The sequence below is a fragment of the Homarus americanus genome, unplaced genomic scaffold, assembly GCF_018991925.1.
Source record: "Homarus americanus isolate GMGI-L3 unplaced genomic scaffold, GMGI_Hamer_2.0 scaffold50281, whole genome shotgun sequence".
NCBI lineage: Eukaryota > Metazoa > Arthropoda > Malacostraca > Decapoda > Nephropidae > Homarus > Homarus americanus.
Window position 1 is genome coordinate 3,202,436 of NW_024742338.1, and position 17,495 is coordinate 3,219,930.

The following is a 17,495-nucleotide window of genomic DNA, read 5'->3' on the forward strand; positions in this document are numbered from 1 at the left end:
TCCCTGTACTTCAATTTTCCTTCCTCTTATTCCTTGCCTCAAGAGCATTACCTTTGTCCACCATTGCCAGCATTCAACTTCTTAAAAAAGCAATATACAGTACAGTACAGTACAGTAATTGCCATGTCTACTCTGTACAATTATTCTACTGGTCAAATTACCCCACTTTACTATTAATTTTGTTCACAAAATTGCTTTTCAAATTCTTGAAATCTTTCTCTTTTCTAGCCTTGTGTCACCTTACATGCACTCTAACTTAAAACAAACACCAAGAAGGCATTTGACAAGTTAGTTTATTACTATTTTCTTGCCAGACTAATAAAACAAAGAAACTTAGACTTACCTACAAAATAACTTTGATTTTCTCATATATTAAAAAGGAAACTGACATGTACAATAACAAGTTACGACTGCATCTGAGGATTCAAGGTGAATTTCACCTAACTTGTACAGTATTTACACTGATGAATTAAATGTGCTGGGATCATATTGTAAAAAATGATGGAACAAATGATATGGATAAAATAAGTTTAAAAAACTCATTCTTAGAATTAATTTTTTGAGGAGGAAATTCTTTCTGTATCATAAATATCAAATTGGAAGTTTTCTGGTGGTATTGCAACTGCCTAAAAGGTTATACAGTATGCTCTTGATAAAGTACTATATACCAACTTTTAATGAACCTCAGGTCTGTCAATATTAAGTACTGCAGAACCTATGTTTCCAGAACAAGATCCTTGATTATCTTGTCAACAAAGTAAAAGTTTTTCCAGTACAGTGTATGTACTAATGTGATGCACTTGTTTAGTTTAATGTTGAGGTTAAGACCTTTAACAACACAGTACATTCATTGCATAACTAAAACAATTGTGGCATACTTGCTGTCTTACATCTGCAGAGCCATTATGACTTACCAGGTATTAAAGGACCAAGAATTGATTACGAGTGTGCTGACATGAAGACTATAAATTCTGTGTAATTATTATTATAAACTCCAAGAAGCTTCGTATTTCTTCATATTTATATTCTATACATTGTGTGAATGCAATTGCAAAAAAATTTCAATTACCTTTATAACTATTTGGAACTTTTTTGATCTCTGATCTTGTGGGGGTCAAAGGTCATCAGAAATTTGTGACACTAGTAAGGTTGTGGCCAATCATTCCAACATTTACTGACCAAATTAGGGGTTTTGGGGTCAACCATTCTTGCAAATATTGACCAAATTAAGGGGGATTGGGCCAAGTATTTCTGTACATTTTAAGGCTTCGACCAATCAATCCAACACATGGACAAAATTAGTGTGGCTTGTACCAATCATTCCTATACATTTTGAATAGTCTAGGTTTAATGATTTCTTCAAATGAGGTATACAGGTCAATCTGCCAAATTCTCAAAAGAGCAGTTACCATCTGCTCATCACTCAAAATGTTCAAGGGCAAGGCAAGTAATGGTGTACCCCTTAGACCACTTCATATACTGTACATATATATTAAATTATTCATGGATACTAATAATTAGGTGAAACCATGGTATAAAGTTGAGGGGACATGTTAAAGCCTTCTTGTGATATCTTTACTATTGAAATTCTCAGTAAAAGGTCACATGACCTTGAAAAATTGGTCAACATAACTCAACTCTATTCTCGTATAGTAAAAGGATTAAGAAGAGGAAGCCATTGTATGAATTTACAGAGACGTTAAATTCTTGGCTAATGGTTTGAAGTTACATGTGTGAAACAACAGGTTCTTCTAGCAATGAAGGTAACTTGGATGTAAAATGTTGAAATGTGAACAGGAACAGACAATGAGTAGAGATATGTGAAAGAACCATGTTCATGATGGTTTTGATAAGGCAAGTGTGTCAAATCAGTAATTAGGGATTCAGTATACTGTACTTGTGGCCTGACAGACATCATAAGTGGAAGAAAGGAAAAGGAGTGCTTAATATATAAAAATTAAGTCTCACCAAGTTCCCTTTAATATTAGTGAACTTTAGTTTACATTTAGCTTTACAAAAGTTTGCTTACAATTATATTCAGTCTTAATAATAATATATACACAGACATGGGATTCCAGTTTAAGATCTAACACTTTTTAATCAAAGGAAAGATCTCTACACTCTTGTACTTGACTCCTAAAGCACTTTTGAGAGGTTCAATGTGTGAAATTGCAATTATACAATATAAAGCAGCTTCTAGAATGCTTACACATGCCTGACCAGATACACGAGAAACCGAGGATTTGCCTCTCTCACAACAGCTTGGAACAATTCAGATCCAAATTAATACATCACTAATATTTGTGTTCATTAATACCAGGCAATGAAATTCACTCGTCTTTTCGTCTGCAATAATGCAGGTTCAATGTAACAACTGGCATACACTATTAATGGAAAAGATAAGATGCTTTCACACTTCTTTAAACTTTGCCTTTTAAAGAGTACAGTATATGGAAAATGTGTTCCCGTCAGACAGCTGATATAATATTTTCGCACAAAATATGGAATAAATAATGAGGTCAGTATCACAGTTAAATGTCAAAGTGAATATTTGATGTGTGGATATATGAAGAGCAGTAGCATGGAAAACTGGGGGTGGGGGTGGGGGGTTGTGGTATATCTCGCATTCAGACAAATTGCATACATGGAATACTCATTCATCCCGTTTAACTAAAATATCGTCTCGAGTTTACACTTAAAGTATATAATTGATACTTTCAAGGTTGGTTAAATTACTACTTACAAATATGCACTGTAAGAGGTAATACCACTGCACTAAGACTTCTCATCCTCATCCTCCACCTCAGAGTTTGTGCCGCTTTTTTCACCATTTTCAACTTCCTTTGTGCTCAAATTTTGAGCATCCACTCCTTGTACATGTTTGGCAGGTTCAGATTCACGACTCAAGTTTTCTGGAGTATCTTGTGTTCTCTCACTGCGATGACTTTCTTGACTCCAGTGTGACAAATCTAAGTGAGCCGCATAGGGGTCATGCCCTCCCCGAGCTTCAATTTCCCGAGCCAACCGCTCTGCTTTCATCTGCTTTAGAAGGTAACGTTCCTCTTTAGAAAGTCCAGCCTGTTCCTTTATTTTTTCTTTGCGTGCACTCAAACCTCGTTCTATCTCATCACTAAGATCTGGCCGATCTAATCCTCTTCGGTGTTCATCCCTTGCTTCACGGGACCGCCGGTTTTCCTGTTTCCACTTGCTACTACTGCTCATTATGGTAGAAGCTTGGCTGGTGTGACGTGAGGTACCAGCCATGGACATTATGCTTGCAGGAAGGCCATTAAGGAGAACACTAGATGCTGAAGACATGGAGGGTAATTGGAAGGAACCTAAACCACCCAGGCCTAGTGGTGGGTACATCAGCCCAGCTGTACTTGCCCCAGGGAACATTCCTGGGAAAGATAAACTAGCTGCAGAACTGGCAGCCGCATTTCTATGGTCTTTGCTCTTAGAGGTTGAAGGATAGTCATTCAGGTTTGTCAAGCCAGGTATACCAAATCCAGCCAGTCCCCCTAGAAGAGGATTAGCCATTCCTAGTCCAGCCATACCTGGTAAGCCACCAAAGCCTGCCATCATCATCATGTTTGGATCCATACCCATAGTTGCCAACAGCTTGGAATCAAGGCCACAAAGAGCCTTGGGATCTAATCCTCCAAGAAGCTTCGGATCCAGGCTTGCTAATAATTTGGGGTCCATACCTCCAAACATTTTGGGATCTAGACCAAGCATCTTGGGGTCAGGACACAACATCTTTGGATCTAGTCCTGCCAATAATTTAGGGTCAAGACCACCTAGTAATTTAGGGTCAAGACCACCTAATAATTTGGGGTCAAGACCACCTAGTAATTTAGGGTCAAGACCACCTAGTAATTTGGGGTCAAGACCACCTAGTAATTTGGGGTCTAAGCCACCTAGTAATTTGGGATCTAATCCCCCTAATAACTTTGGGTCTAAACCAGCTAACAATTTGGGATCAATACCAGTTAATAGTTTAGGATCAAGACCAGATAATAACTTGGAATCTAGACCTGCCATGGCTTTTGGATCAAATCCAGCTAGAGCTTTGGGATCAAGACTGGCCAATAGCTTGGGATCCAGTCCTGCCAGAGCTTTAGGGTCAAGACCTGCCAATGCCTTAGGGTCCAAACCAGTTAAATTTGCAAGCAACTTTGGATCAAGTGAAGCTAATGTTTTGGTATCTAATCCTGCAAATAATTTTGGATCAAAACCTAGCAATTTGGGATCAATATTATGAAGCAAGGACTTGCTGTCTGAGCCTCGTGAGGAGGATGATGATGCTTTACTCTCTTTTTCATGGCGTTTACTTTCGTAATGCTTTGTGTCTAGTCCCAAGAGTTTTGGGTCTAGGCCCATAGCTGCTAGTAATTTTGGGTCTAACGGAGGTAGCAGCTTTGGGTCTAGACCAAGAGCCTTTGGATCGAGGCTTCCTAGAAGTTTAGGATCAAGTCCCAGGAGTTTTGGGTCTAATCCTGCAAGTGCTGCAGTAAGGTGGTTCTTTGGGTCCAGACCCTGCAGAAAACTCTTGGTATCAAATGGCAATCCCTTGGAGGAATGGTATGAGGGAAGGAAAGCGCAAGTGCTTCCTCCAGCAGCCGAGGTAGATGTGGTGGTGGTGTTGGAGCCAGAGGCCAGGGATAGAGGGGATGTAGTGGTGCTGCTGGAAGATGTACTGCCATGTAGGAAGTTGGACACTGAGGAAATGATGGAAGCGCGGCTTGACATGTGCTTCTTTTCTGCACCCACTAATTTTTTCTGAAGCTCAGATAGAAATCCTGCACTACTGCTACGCTCCTTTATCACATCGGCCCACTGAGGATCCACATCGTAGTTAGGATGCTCCATAAGCCACTGGGCGAGGTACTTAAGTTTAGGAGCCTCTTGTCCACTTATCTGAAAAAAAAGTACTGTATAAATAATAATTCCAATTACAAAGTCACCTGTGAAGGAATCAGTCTGCAGTGTGTGTGGAAAGTACTTGTGGGAGAATACAGGTGTTGGTGTCTGAAAGGGTTCAGAGAGATGAAAAAGCCTTCATGGTATGGAGCAGTACCTCCATAATTCAGGTTAATAAGGGCTCTACCCTTACTAAAAAAAGGCAAATTCAAATAATGATCAATTGTGTATGACACCACTGCCAATGTTGTTGCAAGATTTACAGTAGTTATTATTCTAGCAACTATATTTGTATAACATTAGTATTTAACAACAATTACTTACTCTATTTGAAAAGGTTTTTCAAGTTTTGTAGTACAGTATATATCAAATATATATTACAATATAAGAGTTTAACAACATCAATGCAGTTTGTTGGCCAATAAGATAACATTTACCTTTCTTGCATTCCTTAATTAAGGCATTTAGTGCTGATAAGAAAAGTTGTTTGATTATCATCATCATTTTATGGCTTTTTTCCACTGTTGCATGGGTTAGCCGCAGTTACCTAATGACAGGTTCCTAACTCTAATGTCATTTCTTACAATCTCTCCCTGTCATTCTTGGCTTACCCCTGGTTTTCCTCCCCTCCACATTTAGGGACATCCACCTTCTTGACCCAATTGGTTTCATCCATTCTCTCCAAATGCCCAAACCATCTTGACCTGCCTCTATGCAAGACTTCAGCAATACTCTCAATACCCATTACCCTCTTAGCTCTAAACAGGGCCTCCTGTCTTTCAGTGTCACACTACACATCAACCTTGCCAGCCTCATTTCAACTTGCTCAAGCCGACTTATGTCATCCTCTATCACTGCCATACAACATCACACTTCTCACACCAGCTGCATACATTCTTCCTTTCACTTGGAGGGAAGGTTCTCTTGCTGTCAATAAAGGCAGCAGTTCTCTAAACTACCTCCAGCCACTTCTGACTCTTGCAGCTGGGCAGACTTCAGCACCCCCACTTATGCACTGATCATGTTACCCAGGCAACAGAACTCACTGATGCAATCCAAGGACATATCCCCAAGGTTCAGTTTCTCCAGACTTGCTGTGAGTAAATGGTTACTTGCACATAGAAAACACTTGAGTGTCAACAGTCTACCAACTAACCACACCACTAATCAATACTTTTGCCACATTCACTCTCAGGCCCTTTGCCTCTATTCCAGGGCAAGCCAGTCCTTAAGTTCTGTGATATTCCCTACAACACCATGATAAACAGTAGGGGACTGCAACCTTTACTTCGAATTCCTCACTTTTCTCTGCATTTACTCTCAGAGGTTTATGAGCCCCCATATAATGCCATAACCACTCCTTGGCTCCCAGCCCTTTCTTTGCCCATTTTACAACTTCACGTGGTATCCTGTCAATGTCTTTTCCAAGATATTTCTCTTGTAGCTGCCTGGCTCTAAATATTACCTCTGTAGTCCCCCTACCTGGCACTACCTGGCATAAACCCAAAATGTATTTCATTGTCCACTCTCTCCCCTACCAATTTCTCAATCACTCTTTCTACAACTTTTATAACTTGATCTAGCAGTTTCAGGCTACTGTAGTTCCAACATTCAAGTACATCACCTTTACCTTTGTAAGTAAAGTATTCAAGTTTACACTCCTTCTCCAGTCATCTGGAACAGTACATACCATCATCATTGCATTAGTCTATTTGGTCACCACTGACATGCCTACATCGCCTAATGCTTTCAGCATTGCTGTAACTCTTCCAGAGTTTCCAGCTGCCTTTCCATTTCATTGTGTTAGGCATGGTCTCTGTTTGATACCTTCTCAACATTATTAGTATGGTATATGTGAATTCAGTTATGTGTGTTATGAATTCTGTCCTTCAAAATTTACCAAAAATACAAATTTGAATCTATTGGTGCCAGGCTTGGTTTAAAATGCACACCAATATTTCAAGACCAAATACTGTACAAAGAAAAAAGAAATAATTTATATTATGACTAAGATCAATGTTTTAAATGTTTATACCTACCAGTGATCTCCAATTATATACACAATTTGGTGTCTAATATTAGAGTAATCACAGAAACATCATGTACAGAACAAACAAAATCATAACCCAAACAATTATCTAAGGAAAGCATCAGAAATCTAAAATTTATGTGAACATTTCATGCGGCCGACTGTGCCTCACTCGTGGAAGTGTGGGGTGCAAAAAAGTGATGAAAATATGTGGAGAATAAAAACGGGGAATATGAGTGACCCTTACATTAAGATAAGAATGGAGGAAGTGAGTGGATGTATCTATGAATGATACAGTAAATGATGAAGTGAGAAATGTATAGATTACTGTGTCTGAGAAGGGTATATTGGGATTTTAAGGGATTTTTTTTACCTGCCATTGTTGTAGAATGTACTCGGGATACATACGGATTGGACAAATAAGGAGGTACAGTACAGGTTGTACCTCTCTAGTCCGGCAACCTCAGGACCTGACCGGTACCGGACCATGGAAATTCACCCTTTTCCTGGATAGATAGTGACTTGTGCTTATGCCTGGAAGCACTAGCACCACTTTCTCTTCGTCATGGTCTCTTTGAAGACATATTGAAGGGTTAAATGTCGTATAGTAGCTTCTCAAATTTCGCGAGTTTTTAATTCTTAACATATTTTATTGGAACACAAAAAAAATAAATAAATAAAAATTTCGACGGCGGAAACTTGAATTTCGACGGGTTTGAACGGCCCGCCAACGTGCAGACGACGTGCATAATCGTGTAAACAGCATCATTTCTCTTATGTACAAAAGATTCATTATTGTTTATTACTGAATGTCTTTTTTATTGAATTAATGTTTATGTGTGCAAAATGAGCAATACAATTCATTAATAATACGTAGAATATTAAAACACACGAGGAAATGACACAGCATTGTTTTCGTTGATTACAAAACCAGTGACTGACTGGTTCTACATATAAAACTGAAGAAAATAAGACCTTGGTTGTAGCTGTAGTAAAATTAATATGGTTGTTTTAAGTAATGTTATTTAATGTTAATAAATGGAACAATAGAAGTAGCTAACGATAATGGTAAAGAAAAAGAGAGATCGCATATGTAAGTGCGCATGCGCACACGTGAAAACATATCGTCATTACTTTACATAAGAATATGAAAGCAACACTTATTTACTGTTCATATATATTTTAATTAATGTTTCTGAATTTGTTTTTATTGAATTAATGTACGTGTGTGCAAAATTAACAATACAATTTATTAATAATACGTGGAATATTAGAGGAGACGAGACGGCTGCCGGCATTGTTTATGTTAAAGCTTACGAAACCAGTGACTGATTGGTTCTACATATAAAACTGAAGAAAATAAGACCCTGAGTTTAGCTGTAGTAAAATTAATGTAAAAAATGAATATGGTTGCTTGAAGTACCTGTAATGTTATTTAATGTTAATAAATGGAACAATATAAGTAGCTAACCATTAATGGTAAAAAAAAAGTGAGACTGCTCGTATGTAAGTGCGCACATGTGAAAATATATCGTCATTACTCTACATAAGAATATGAAAGCAACACTTATTTACTGCTCATATATATTGAAGGGTTAAATGTTGTACTCTGTATAGACAAGCAGAGAGAGAGAGAGAGAGAGAGCAGCCGAACTGCCGGATGTAAACAAACCTTAATTTCCTGCGACTTTTTATTTTTTTTAAGGGGATTAGCCCACCCGGGCATAGGTCACTGACCCACATTGGGCCTGAGGGGCAAAAATTTAATACTCCTGTAATAATAATAATAATTCAGATAAGTAAAAAAAAAAAAAAAAAACTGCCTATCTACCTATTGGACAAACTAAAATCGTTCCGGACCACAGAATGCCGGACTAGAGAGGTACAACCTGTATCATATACGAGAGTAAGACATGGAGAAAAGTACAAAAATACATAGAGCACAGGGTAAGGAAGACAGGTAAAAAGTGTGTAAATTCAGAGGTGGCTGGAAAGAGGGGGAAAAGACCAACAAGGGTTAAGGATGCAATAGATGTGAAATAGAATGGGCAACGAGGAAGCAGTAGTGCAGATTACTGACTGAAGAATATGGTAAGGAGTGGATTTTGAGGGCAGATGTGCTGTTCTTCTGTATAATAATGATGCACAAACCTTACACTATACAGAGAAATCATCAGAGGAAGTGACTCTTCTGTGATGTTTCAGTTGTGGTAATGAAAATCTAAAATTAGTGTATTTGTGAGAGAAAAAAAACATTGAATGTTTATGATAGATTCAGTATTCAGATACAGTGAACATTTTATCTGAAACTGAATCCAAGTAGACAATTGTAGTGTTCTATAACAGAACTGATCACTGATTGTAAATGCATATTTACAGATTACAAAAATGATGATTACGAACCCTTTGTCCAGTGGTGGTGTTAATAACACTGACATGTTCGTCACCAGAAAACTGACTCCAATCCATTGATGCAAAGTCAATCTTCCGTCTCTTCACGTCTTTAGAAGGCCTTGAAGAGTCTGCCAGGAGTCCTTGGTGCTGTTCCAACCACTTATCCACTTTTGCATCAGCTGGTCGGTAGAGCTCAATTCCTGGCGGTAACGTAACACCAGGAGGCAAATCCGATTGTTTTACTAAACCAGGTTTGCCATCTTTGTCACTGGAGGTGGTGATAGTTTTACTTGAAGCTCCACTTTCGTTCACCCGTGTATCAAGAGGTCGCTTAGATACAGTTGGTGTGATGCTAATACTAGATGATAGTTTGGGTGTCGTCACAGCATTAGTTACCTGACTTTTGTCGCGAGAACTTAATAAAGTTACAGATGATCCACGAAGAAGGGACAGTGGGCTGGTGTCCTTAGGAGATGAAGAATGCATTTCAGGACTCTTACCCTTAGAAGTAAGTCCTAATACGATCTCGTCAAGTTTTCTGCGTTTCTTTTCCTGAGTTCTAGAATCTATAGGGGATTCACTGAGACGTCTCTTCTCTATCGATCTCATTGGATCATCTAGCCTTGGCCGACCAGGGCCGCGACGAGACAAGAGACTAGCAGTTGCCATATCCATGGTGTTGTGACCTGGATTAACAGGTTTAATAGTTAAGTCTAGCGTTCCCTGCAGAGCCTGAAGCTGCCGCAATGCGTGTGAATCTGCGGAGAGCTGCTGCTGAGCCTTTTTACTCCTTTCATCTGTTGATTCCATAAGTGACCTGAGACTGGCACTTGAGAAGCTTGGAGGGAGACCCAGAGCAACAGCAGCAGCGGCAGCAGCAGCAGCATTAGAAGAATTCTTATTCAGTCCCAATGTGTGCTGAAGGTTAGGATGCAACATAGCCTGCAGTCGCTGTCGCTCGACCTCTGCTGCCTCCAACTGGCGTCGTTTCCTACGCTCAGAGTCCAGTGAGTCTGATGTGTTTGATGTGTGTGATGATGAGGCACTGCTGGTAACTTGAGGGAGGGAACTTGATTTGCTTTCTTGTTCACTACTTTGAAAATCTATGCCAACTGGCCACTTTTTGTGCTCCACAGCATACATGAGATGTTCAATTCTAGTCTGTAGCATTCGGTCCTTAGGCCATTTAATAGGATTTGCTGCTGACTGAGCAAGCAGCTGTGCGACGGTAGGCTCACTAGACACCAAGTTATCATATGTCAAACTGTTGCCACACTTTGCCATAGCTTCATCCATCTGTTGCAAGCTCAAAAGGGCTGAGCCACATTTTCCTTCTTCCTTCTTTTCACTTTGACTTTCCTTTTTCTCTTCCAACTTTTCTGATTTACTGTTTTTCAGTTCCTCTTTCCTCTCTTTGCTCGTGTCTTTTGACTCATCTATACATTTCTTTCCTGAAAGACTTTCTCTATCCTCCTCATCTTTGGTAGCATCATTACTTTCTTTTCCTTCAGGGGTATCATCTTTACCATTGTCTTCTATACTAACTTGTGTGTCTATGTCTTCTTCCTTCACATCAACCTCGTTCGTATCTTTAGGTTCCTCTTTTACCTCCTCTTTCACTTCCAGCTTGATATGCGCATCTACTATTTCCTTCTTCTCTTCATCATCTTCCTTTTCTTCTTCTTTAATTGTTCCTTCACCAACTGGTGGCTTTTCATCTTCAGATTTCCTTTCTTGTTCCTCACAATTGTCTGTTTCTTCAACATTCATCGTTTCCGCCTCTTCAACATCATTATCATCCTCATCATTATTATCCAGTTTTTCATCACCCTGTTGCCCATCAGCAACCTCCTCCTCTTCAATCTTGATCTCTTTACTACTATCTTCTTCAGTTTTTATATTCTCCTCCTTGATTTCTTCTTTCACTTCCTCCTTTACTTCCACTTTGATTTTTTTGTCTGTGTCTTTGGTGTCCTCTATACAACAACTTTCTTCCACCTTGGGTTTTTCCTCCTCCTCCTCTTCCATTTCCCGGTCTTCCTCCTCTTCATCCTCCTCATTTTCTTTTGTAGTGATAGGTTCTTCCACTTCCATCTCCTCCTCAGGTTTATCTTCAATTTGCTCATCACCTTTGTCATCATCCTCATTTAGGAGAATCATATCACCACTGTCTTCTACTTCTTCTTCCTCCTCCTCTTCTTCCTCCTTTGGTTCTGTATCATCTTCTTCTTCTTCTTCTTGCTCCACCTCTTCTTCCTCTTCCTCCTCCTCCTCATCAACCTTTCCTTTACGTTCTTCCTTCTCCTCACCTTTACCTTTCTTCCCTTCTTTCTCTTCCCCTTTTTGTTCCTCTTTCTTATCTTCCTTTACATTCTCACTCTTGTCTTTCTCATAGTATTTCTTCTTCAGCGCCAGTTTCTCACTTTCAGTAATGAGCGGTTCTCCTGCAGTGTGGCGGCGAATTATATCCCGAAAGTTTAGCTCAGGATCATAAAGGATGTAATAATCTGTGCGGCCCAATCCATGTCTGAAAATAAGACAAATAAATAATTTGCTTGCACAAATGAAGCCATATACAGAAATTTTTTTTTCATATAGGTCATTTCATAGATAAATTTGTTACAGTACTCCAACTTCAATAGACTAACTGTAAGGAAGTGTAATACAAGTAGACCATGATTTACAGAGAGGATGGTTTCCTGAAACTCATTTGTAAATTGAAGTGGATTTTCCCATTGAAAACCATTATAAATTGGAAAATATATTCCTATGGAGGTTCACAGGGGGGTTGATCTAACATTAATGTAATGACACTGAACATACTTTTAAGCACTTTAAGGGCAACCACAATAAAAATTACAATTGCACAATTTATCACCAACATTGTCTGGTGCAGCTTCAATGTTAGGAGCAATTTTCCTGTGTCACTCAGATAAAGCAAGTCACAATTGCTGACACACTTCTTGCATATGTGCTAGAGACTTAACTTACTGTGGTAGACTTTTATGTATGTTGTGTACTGTGGTAGACTTATATGTTAATCTGCAATTTATAAAAATTGAGACACAAATGTCCAAATTACACCAATGTTAGCAAATTTACTGTTACTCTAGCAAGTTGAAACTTATGGACCTATGTAGAACTCCACCTCAGGGATAGCCCTAGAGCAGGGGTCACCAAACTTTTTTCAGTGGGCCGGATAACTGAAAGAATGACGAGAGCGGGCCGTATAATCATTCTGTTCAATACTTGCAAGCCATAACGAAAGCTCTGGCAACGTCAGAGCGTAGGCGGAGCTACCACGAGCCGGGGAAGGACTTGGGATCCGGCCCGCGGGCTGTAGTTTGGTGACCCCTGCCCTAGAGCAAGGATTCTCAACCTAATGTTAATGCGCACCACTAAGCTCCCTGATACTCTTGCTATGTTTATCTATAATGCTTAAAATTATGCTCATGAGCAACAAGTGTCCTTGGGTAGGTATGAGCCAAGCAAGGTGAAAAATCTAAAAATCTTAATTTTAAACAGTAAAACCACTAATATTTGCATAATTCCCTATGTACAATTTTGTCTTTTTTTGGAAAATATTTAATTTTATCAAAGAGCTAACATTGTACCTAATGCAAACACAGATACAAGATAAAGAGTAATAAGAGCAAATTGGGTTCCTCTACTGAACTTGGTCGGATGTCGAAGAATTATATAATCAAAACAATTATTTTTACATAATTCCCCATGTAACTTGCATTCTGCTGATCTGTGAATAAATTAATCCCCTGGATTTCAACAATAGTCAGAACTGGGTTTACTATTTTGTACTGTCCTAATTAACCACCCAAGTTATTGTAGAGAGGAGAGATAATTTGGATCTTTTGGGTAATTCAACTGGGTTAGAGCTCCAAAATTGTTGAATGAGAGGGTTTCTGGTGTACTGCCTGTATACCCGGTAAAGGTTTTCTTACTTTTTTTATACGTTCTTTACTTTCAATACAGGTACTCCTTTTTTAGACAAGCCTCATTCATTATGCATTGTGGAGAGAGCTGCCCTTTAAAAGGGAAAATCAATAAGCAGTAGAAGCCTTAGTAATCTCTAATACAAGGTACAATGCTGTACATAATATGAATATACAATTAAGGGGCCAATACTTAATTTGGTGAGACTTTGCAAAACCCACCTTACTCCAAATACAGGAGACTTCACTGCCACAAAACAAGAAAACTTTCATAATGAAAATGCTAATGAAGTTTTGCCCGATAAGTTTGGAAGAAACTTAATAATTCCTTATCTTACCTGCCAACACCCTTCAGTAGATCATGGTCATGCTTGCCAGGTATCCACCAGTCAGGCATATCTTTGGAGGGTAGTGCTAGCTCTAAGGCCTCCTTCAGGCCTGGGTTTGGTATTATATCATTCCGAAGACGATTTAGGAGATCTACACGCTCTAATACTCGACGTGCTCTTTCTTCAGGGAGTCTGTCTACCCCAATCTCCAGCATTTCTGAAGGGACACAAATTCGGTATGAGAATTATACAATGAAAGTATTATCAGGTTTCATGACAGGAAACAAAGCCCTATCTATGATGCCTCACCCCTCCAAGGAGTTCCTGTGGCCACAATAGAAAAGCCCCCAAGGCCACCCATCACCTCCTTTAACTCTCTTTCCAATGCACCCATTACTTAATGAATTAAAGCAATCTATCTACTGTAGTTTATAAGTTAAATAAATCACTTACTTTCATTTTCTTCTTCGGATAAACGGATACCACACTGTCTCTTGCACATGGCCATGAAGGCTCGAAAATATTCTGTTAAGGTTTCATCATATTTCTTCTCTAGCCGCGAGAGTGTGCGAAACTTAGACCAATCATATCTTTTCTCTTTCCTGTCAAGTGAATAATAACATGTAAGAAAAAGAAATAATACCCGGTACTGTACATACATAAATATATACTGTACTGTATACCATATTATATGAGTGGTTATGGTGGTGGAAACACAGGCTGTAGCTGGAGTTATGTTGTGTGTTTTTTCCATCATCATGAATTACTCCCTTCAGAATATGAATAATTCACAAACACAATGTGTATACAGCATATATCAACATAAACCAAATACGTACAATGAAATTATACAAGTTTCATAAACATACGATGTTTTAATTCAGTGTGAAAATCAGCAAAATATTAAACATAAATGTTTACCGAATGTATTCAACACCAAAGGTTGAAATGGTGCGATAAAACTCGGCTTGTTCTCTATTGGACCAGCGACGTTGGTTATAGTCAGTCTTGCGCAACTCGCGCTCACGGATGTACTCGGCCATGCGTTCCCTTCTCATTAGTTTGTCTGCCAAGTAATGGTCATAACCCTGCAAATGAAAATGATGAAGCATATTAATCTACCTAGTGAGTCCTTTCCTAATGTTGTGGGGGATGGATCAAGGATCAAAGACCCCTGAAGGAAGGTGGGAATAAGAATAATGGTGCATGTCAAGAGTGAAAGTAACAGAAGGATCTAAGGGTAAATATTCCTAAGTGCAAGAATTACTTTGGGGGTCCTAACACACGAGTGGAATTTCCCCAAATAACTTCCTAAACATAAAGTTGCCATATGCTGATGGTTCACTACTAAAGCATAATCTATATTTACTTTGAGTGTGTACTGTGTGATGGTTAGGTTGAGTGAGACAGGATGACTCCACCACTACCATCTGTGAGGTAAAGGATCAGTCTCTCTCATTTGGGTATTCCATCAAGTTTCATATCCTACTATTTTATAACCTATTACTTATAGCTTCTACTTCTGGATTCCACTCTCTTCCTCAGCTTTTCTGTCTGTTTTTTGTCTTTAATGTCTTTCCATTTTGTTTGGAGTAGGACAAGGAATTCATGAACCTCAATGAATGGTGATAAACAAAGTAGAAGAGTATTGCAAAATAACTGGAGTGTGAGGACATAAAAAAATATTCCATGCACTCACCAGTTCATATCTGACTGTGAATAAGCTTTTGTTACTCTTTAATATTCCATCTGTGTTTATATATATATATATATATATATATATATATATATATATATATATATATATATATATATATATATATATATATATATATATATATATATATATATATATATATATATATATATATATACAAAATCTTCCCAAACAATCTCATTGATCACACACTTCAGATATCAAGACTTGATATTTTTACTTTGGTAATCTTTTAGAAGAAAATGCCTAAGTGATTGTACTAAGTGAAGAAAGAAAATGTTGTTCCACCAGAAAATACACTAATGACGGAAAATTTAACGAACAAAGATGAGCAGCCGATACTCACCCTAACTTTAGCCTCATGCCGCAAGTCATTTTTCCTGTTATTTCGTTGATAAGATGTTACCAGCCTCCTCAGTCGACCATTTATATCAGACGTAGTTGGAAAATGCTGTAGTTTTTTATCTGTACCTGATTTTTCATCTTTCTCATCACATTTATCGTCATCAGACTTTGATGTTGAGGTGGACACTGCTGGGCTTGATGGTAGAGGAGTTTGGTTGGAGTCTTCATCATCTTTATCATCCTCTTTATCATCTTTGTCCATATCATCCTCATTTCTGGGGGTAATAACACTTGTGTATATAACCTATCTCTAATGAAGACCATTATCTCATCACTTCACAAACTAACAAGGGTTCTTACTATAAGTACCTTCCATGTTCCTGGCAGGGCATTAAGACTAACAATGAATGAATGTGTGTGTTTATATACTGTATATACATACAGTATACACACATACACAAATCCCAACATGTATAGTTCAGTTAAAATGGTTCCTAAAAAGTATTGTGCCAAGTATAAATGTGTAAAGAACAATCAAAATTCCCATAGGGAAAAATGTAAAAGGTGAGAACTGCTTGTTTAAGGGATAATGTCTTATGTGCTTAATACAGTACTGTATGTATGCATAACATTAAAAAGTTCAAGATTATTAATGCAAATAATGTAAAAGTTCAAAAATCCTAAATTTAACTTAACAACATTCATGACTCCGCAAAGTTTCAAATTAAGAGTTACACCAATATTTGAGCTTGGGTTTGTGAGTTCTAGCTGCTCTGTGTGCTGCTGTTACTCATATGTTCCTGTTCATGGTGTGGTGTAGTTACAGTATTATAAATTGTTGTAGTTGCATATGTGTAGATACTAGCGGTGTATGTGGTTTCTTTCTTGGTGTTGATAGTGGCCATGTGCTTTTGACAATCTTTTGCGAGTAAGCATTTGAACAGCTGCCTACTCATAATAGATACCTTCAAGTAACAATAAAATTTATTACTTACTAACACAACAAGCTACCAGAAGCTAGTCAAGAAATTTAAAAATTCTAATGTCTCCATTGCCTGTTACTTCCAAGCCACCAATAACTTTATCACATTTTATCCTATCCATAGCCACAAATTTTTTACTGAATCTCCAAATGCTTGTCACTTAAAATTTTCATACCCAATACTTTTCCTTGCTCCTCTTTTCTTTCCATATCCAATAAGGAGCAAGTGAAGACCAAGGAAGCAAGATATCTATATATAAATTAGGTAAGGGAATAAGTTTAGAAAAACAAAAGAGACTTACATGGTCGTGTTCATCTCCGCCATGAGTGCAGCTTTGTCAGGTGGTCCACAGCGCCCAAGGAAACACAGTGCGGGGTCATTTCTCATTACATTATATCGCTCATAGCCATGTTTAAATACACCCACCAGAAGAGAACGATCAGCCTCAAAGTCCCACCACGGTTTTGGCGGTAATTCTGTTGTGGGTGGGGTGATGCTCAACTCTGTTGCTTTGCAGCCTTCATCAATCTGCAATAGCAGGTGGAAAAGAAAATATAATTAATTTCTTCAACAAGTATTCAGTATTTTGTTACATCCTTAAGATTAATAATGCAACTAAAACCATAACTTTTGTCACTTATTTTAACAGATTTATAGATGAGAAACTTGAATAACTAAGTAAAATTCACACAATCTTTTTATCTTTAGTACATTATTACATAAATCAACTAAACATTCACACTTCCAACTATACTGGGAAGGACAGATGCATTATACTTAAACTCCCACTCATCCTCTCCAAAGTAATTGATAGATCATAATTAA

The 17,495-nt window shown here is 38.2% G+C and overlaps 1 protein-coding gene across 3 annotated transcripts in view; it reads right to left on the minus strand.

Annotated features, from left to right (window-relative positions):
* Positions 1 to 1,962: 1,962 nt before the first annotated feature.
* Positions 1,963 to 17,495, minus strand: part of LOC121876731 (chromodomain-helicase-DNA-binding protein 7-like) — a 119,375-nt gene continuing 103,842 nt past the window's right edge. For all 3 annotated transcript variants that reach the window (XM_042382088.1, XM_042382087.1, XM_042382089.1), the window contains 7 exons: positions 16,972 to 17,198; positions 15,689 to 15,962; positions 14,547 to 14,713; positions 14,079 to 14,227; positions 13,635 to 13,842; positions 9,356 to 11,873; positions 1,963 to 4,920 (listed from right to left, as the gene is read on the minus strand). In XM_042382088.1, coding sequence (XP_042238022.1) covers positions 2,776 to 4,920; positions 9,356 to 11,873; positions 13,635 to 13,842; positions 14,079 to 14,227; positions 14,547 to 14,713; positions 15,689 to 15,962; positions 16,972 to 17,198 — 5,688 coding nt within the window. In that variant the 3' untranslated portion in view covers positions 1,963 to 2,775. The remainder of the gene's footprint in view (positions 4,921 to 9,355; positions 11,874 to 13,634; positions 13,843 to 14,078; positions 14,228 to 14,546; positions 14,714 to 15,688; positions 15,963 to 16,971; positions 17,199 to 17,495) is intronic.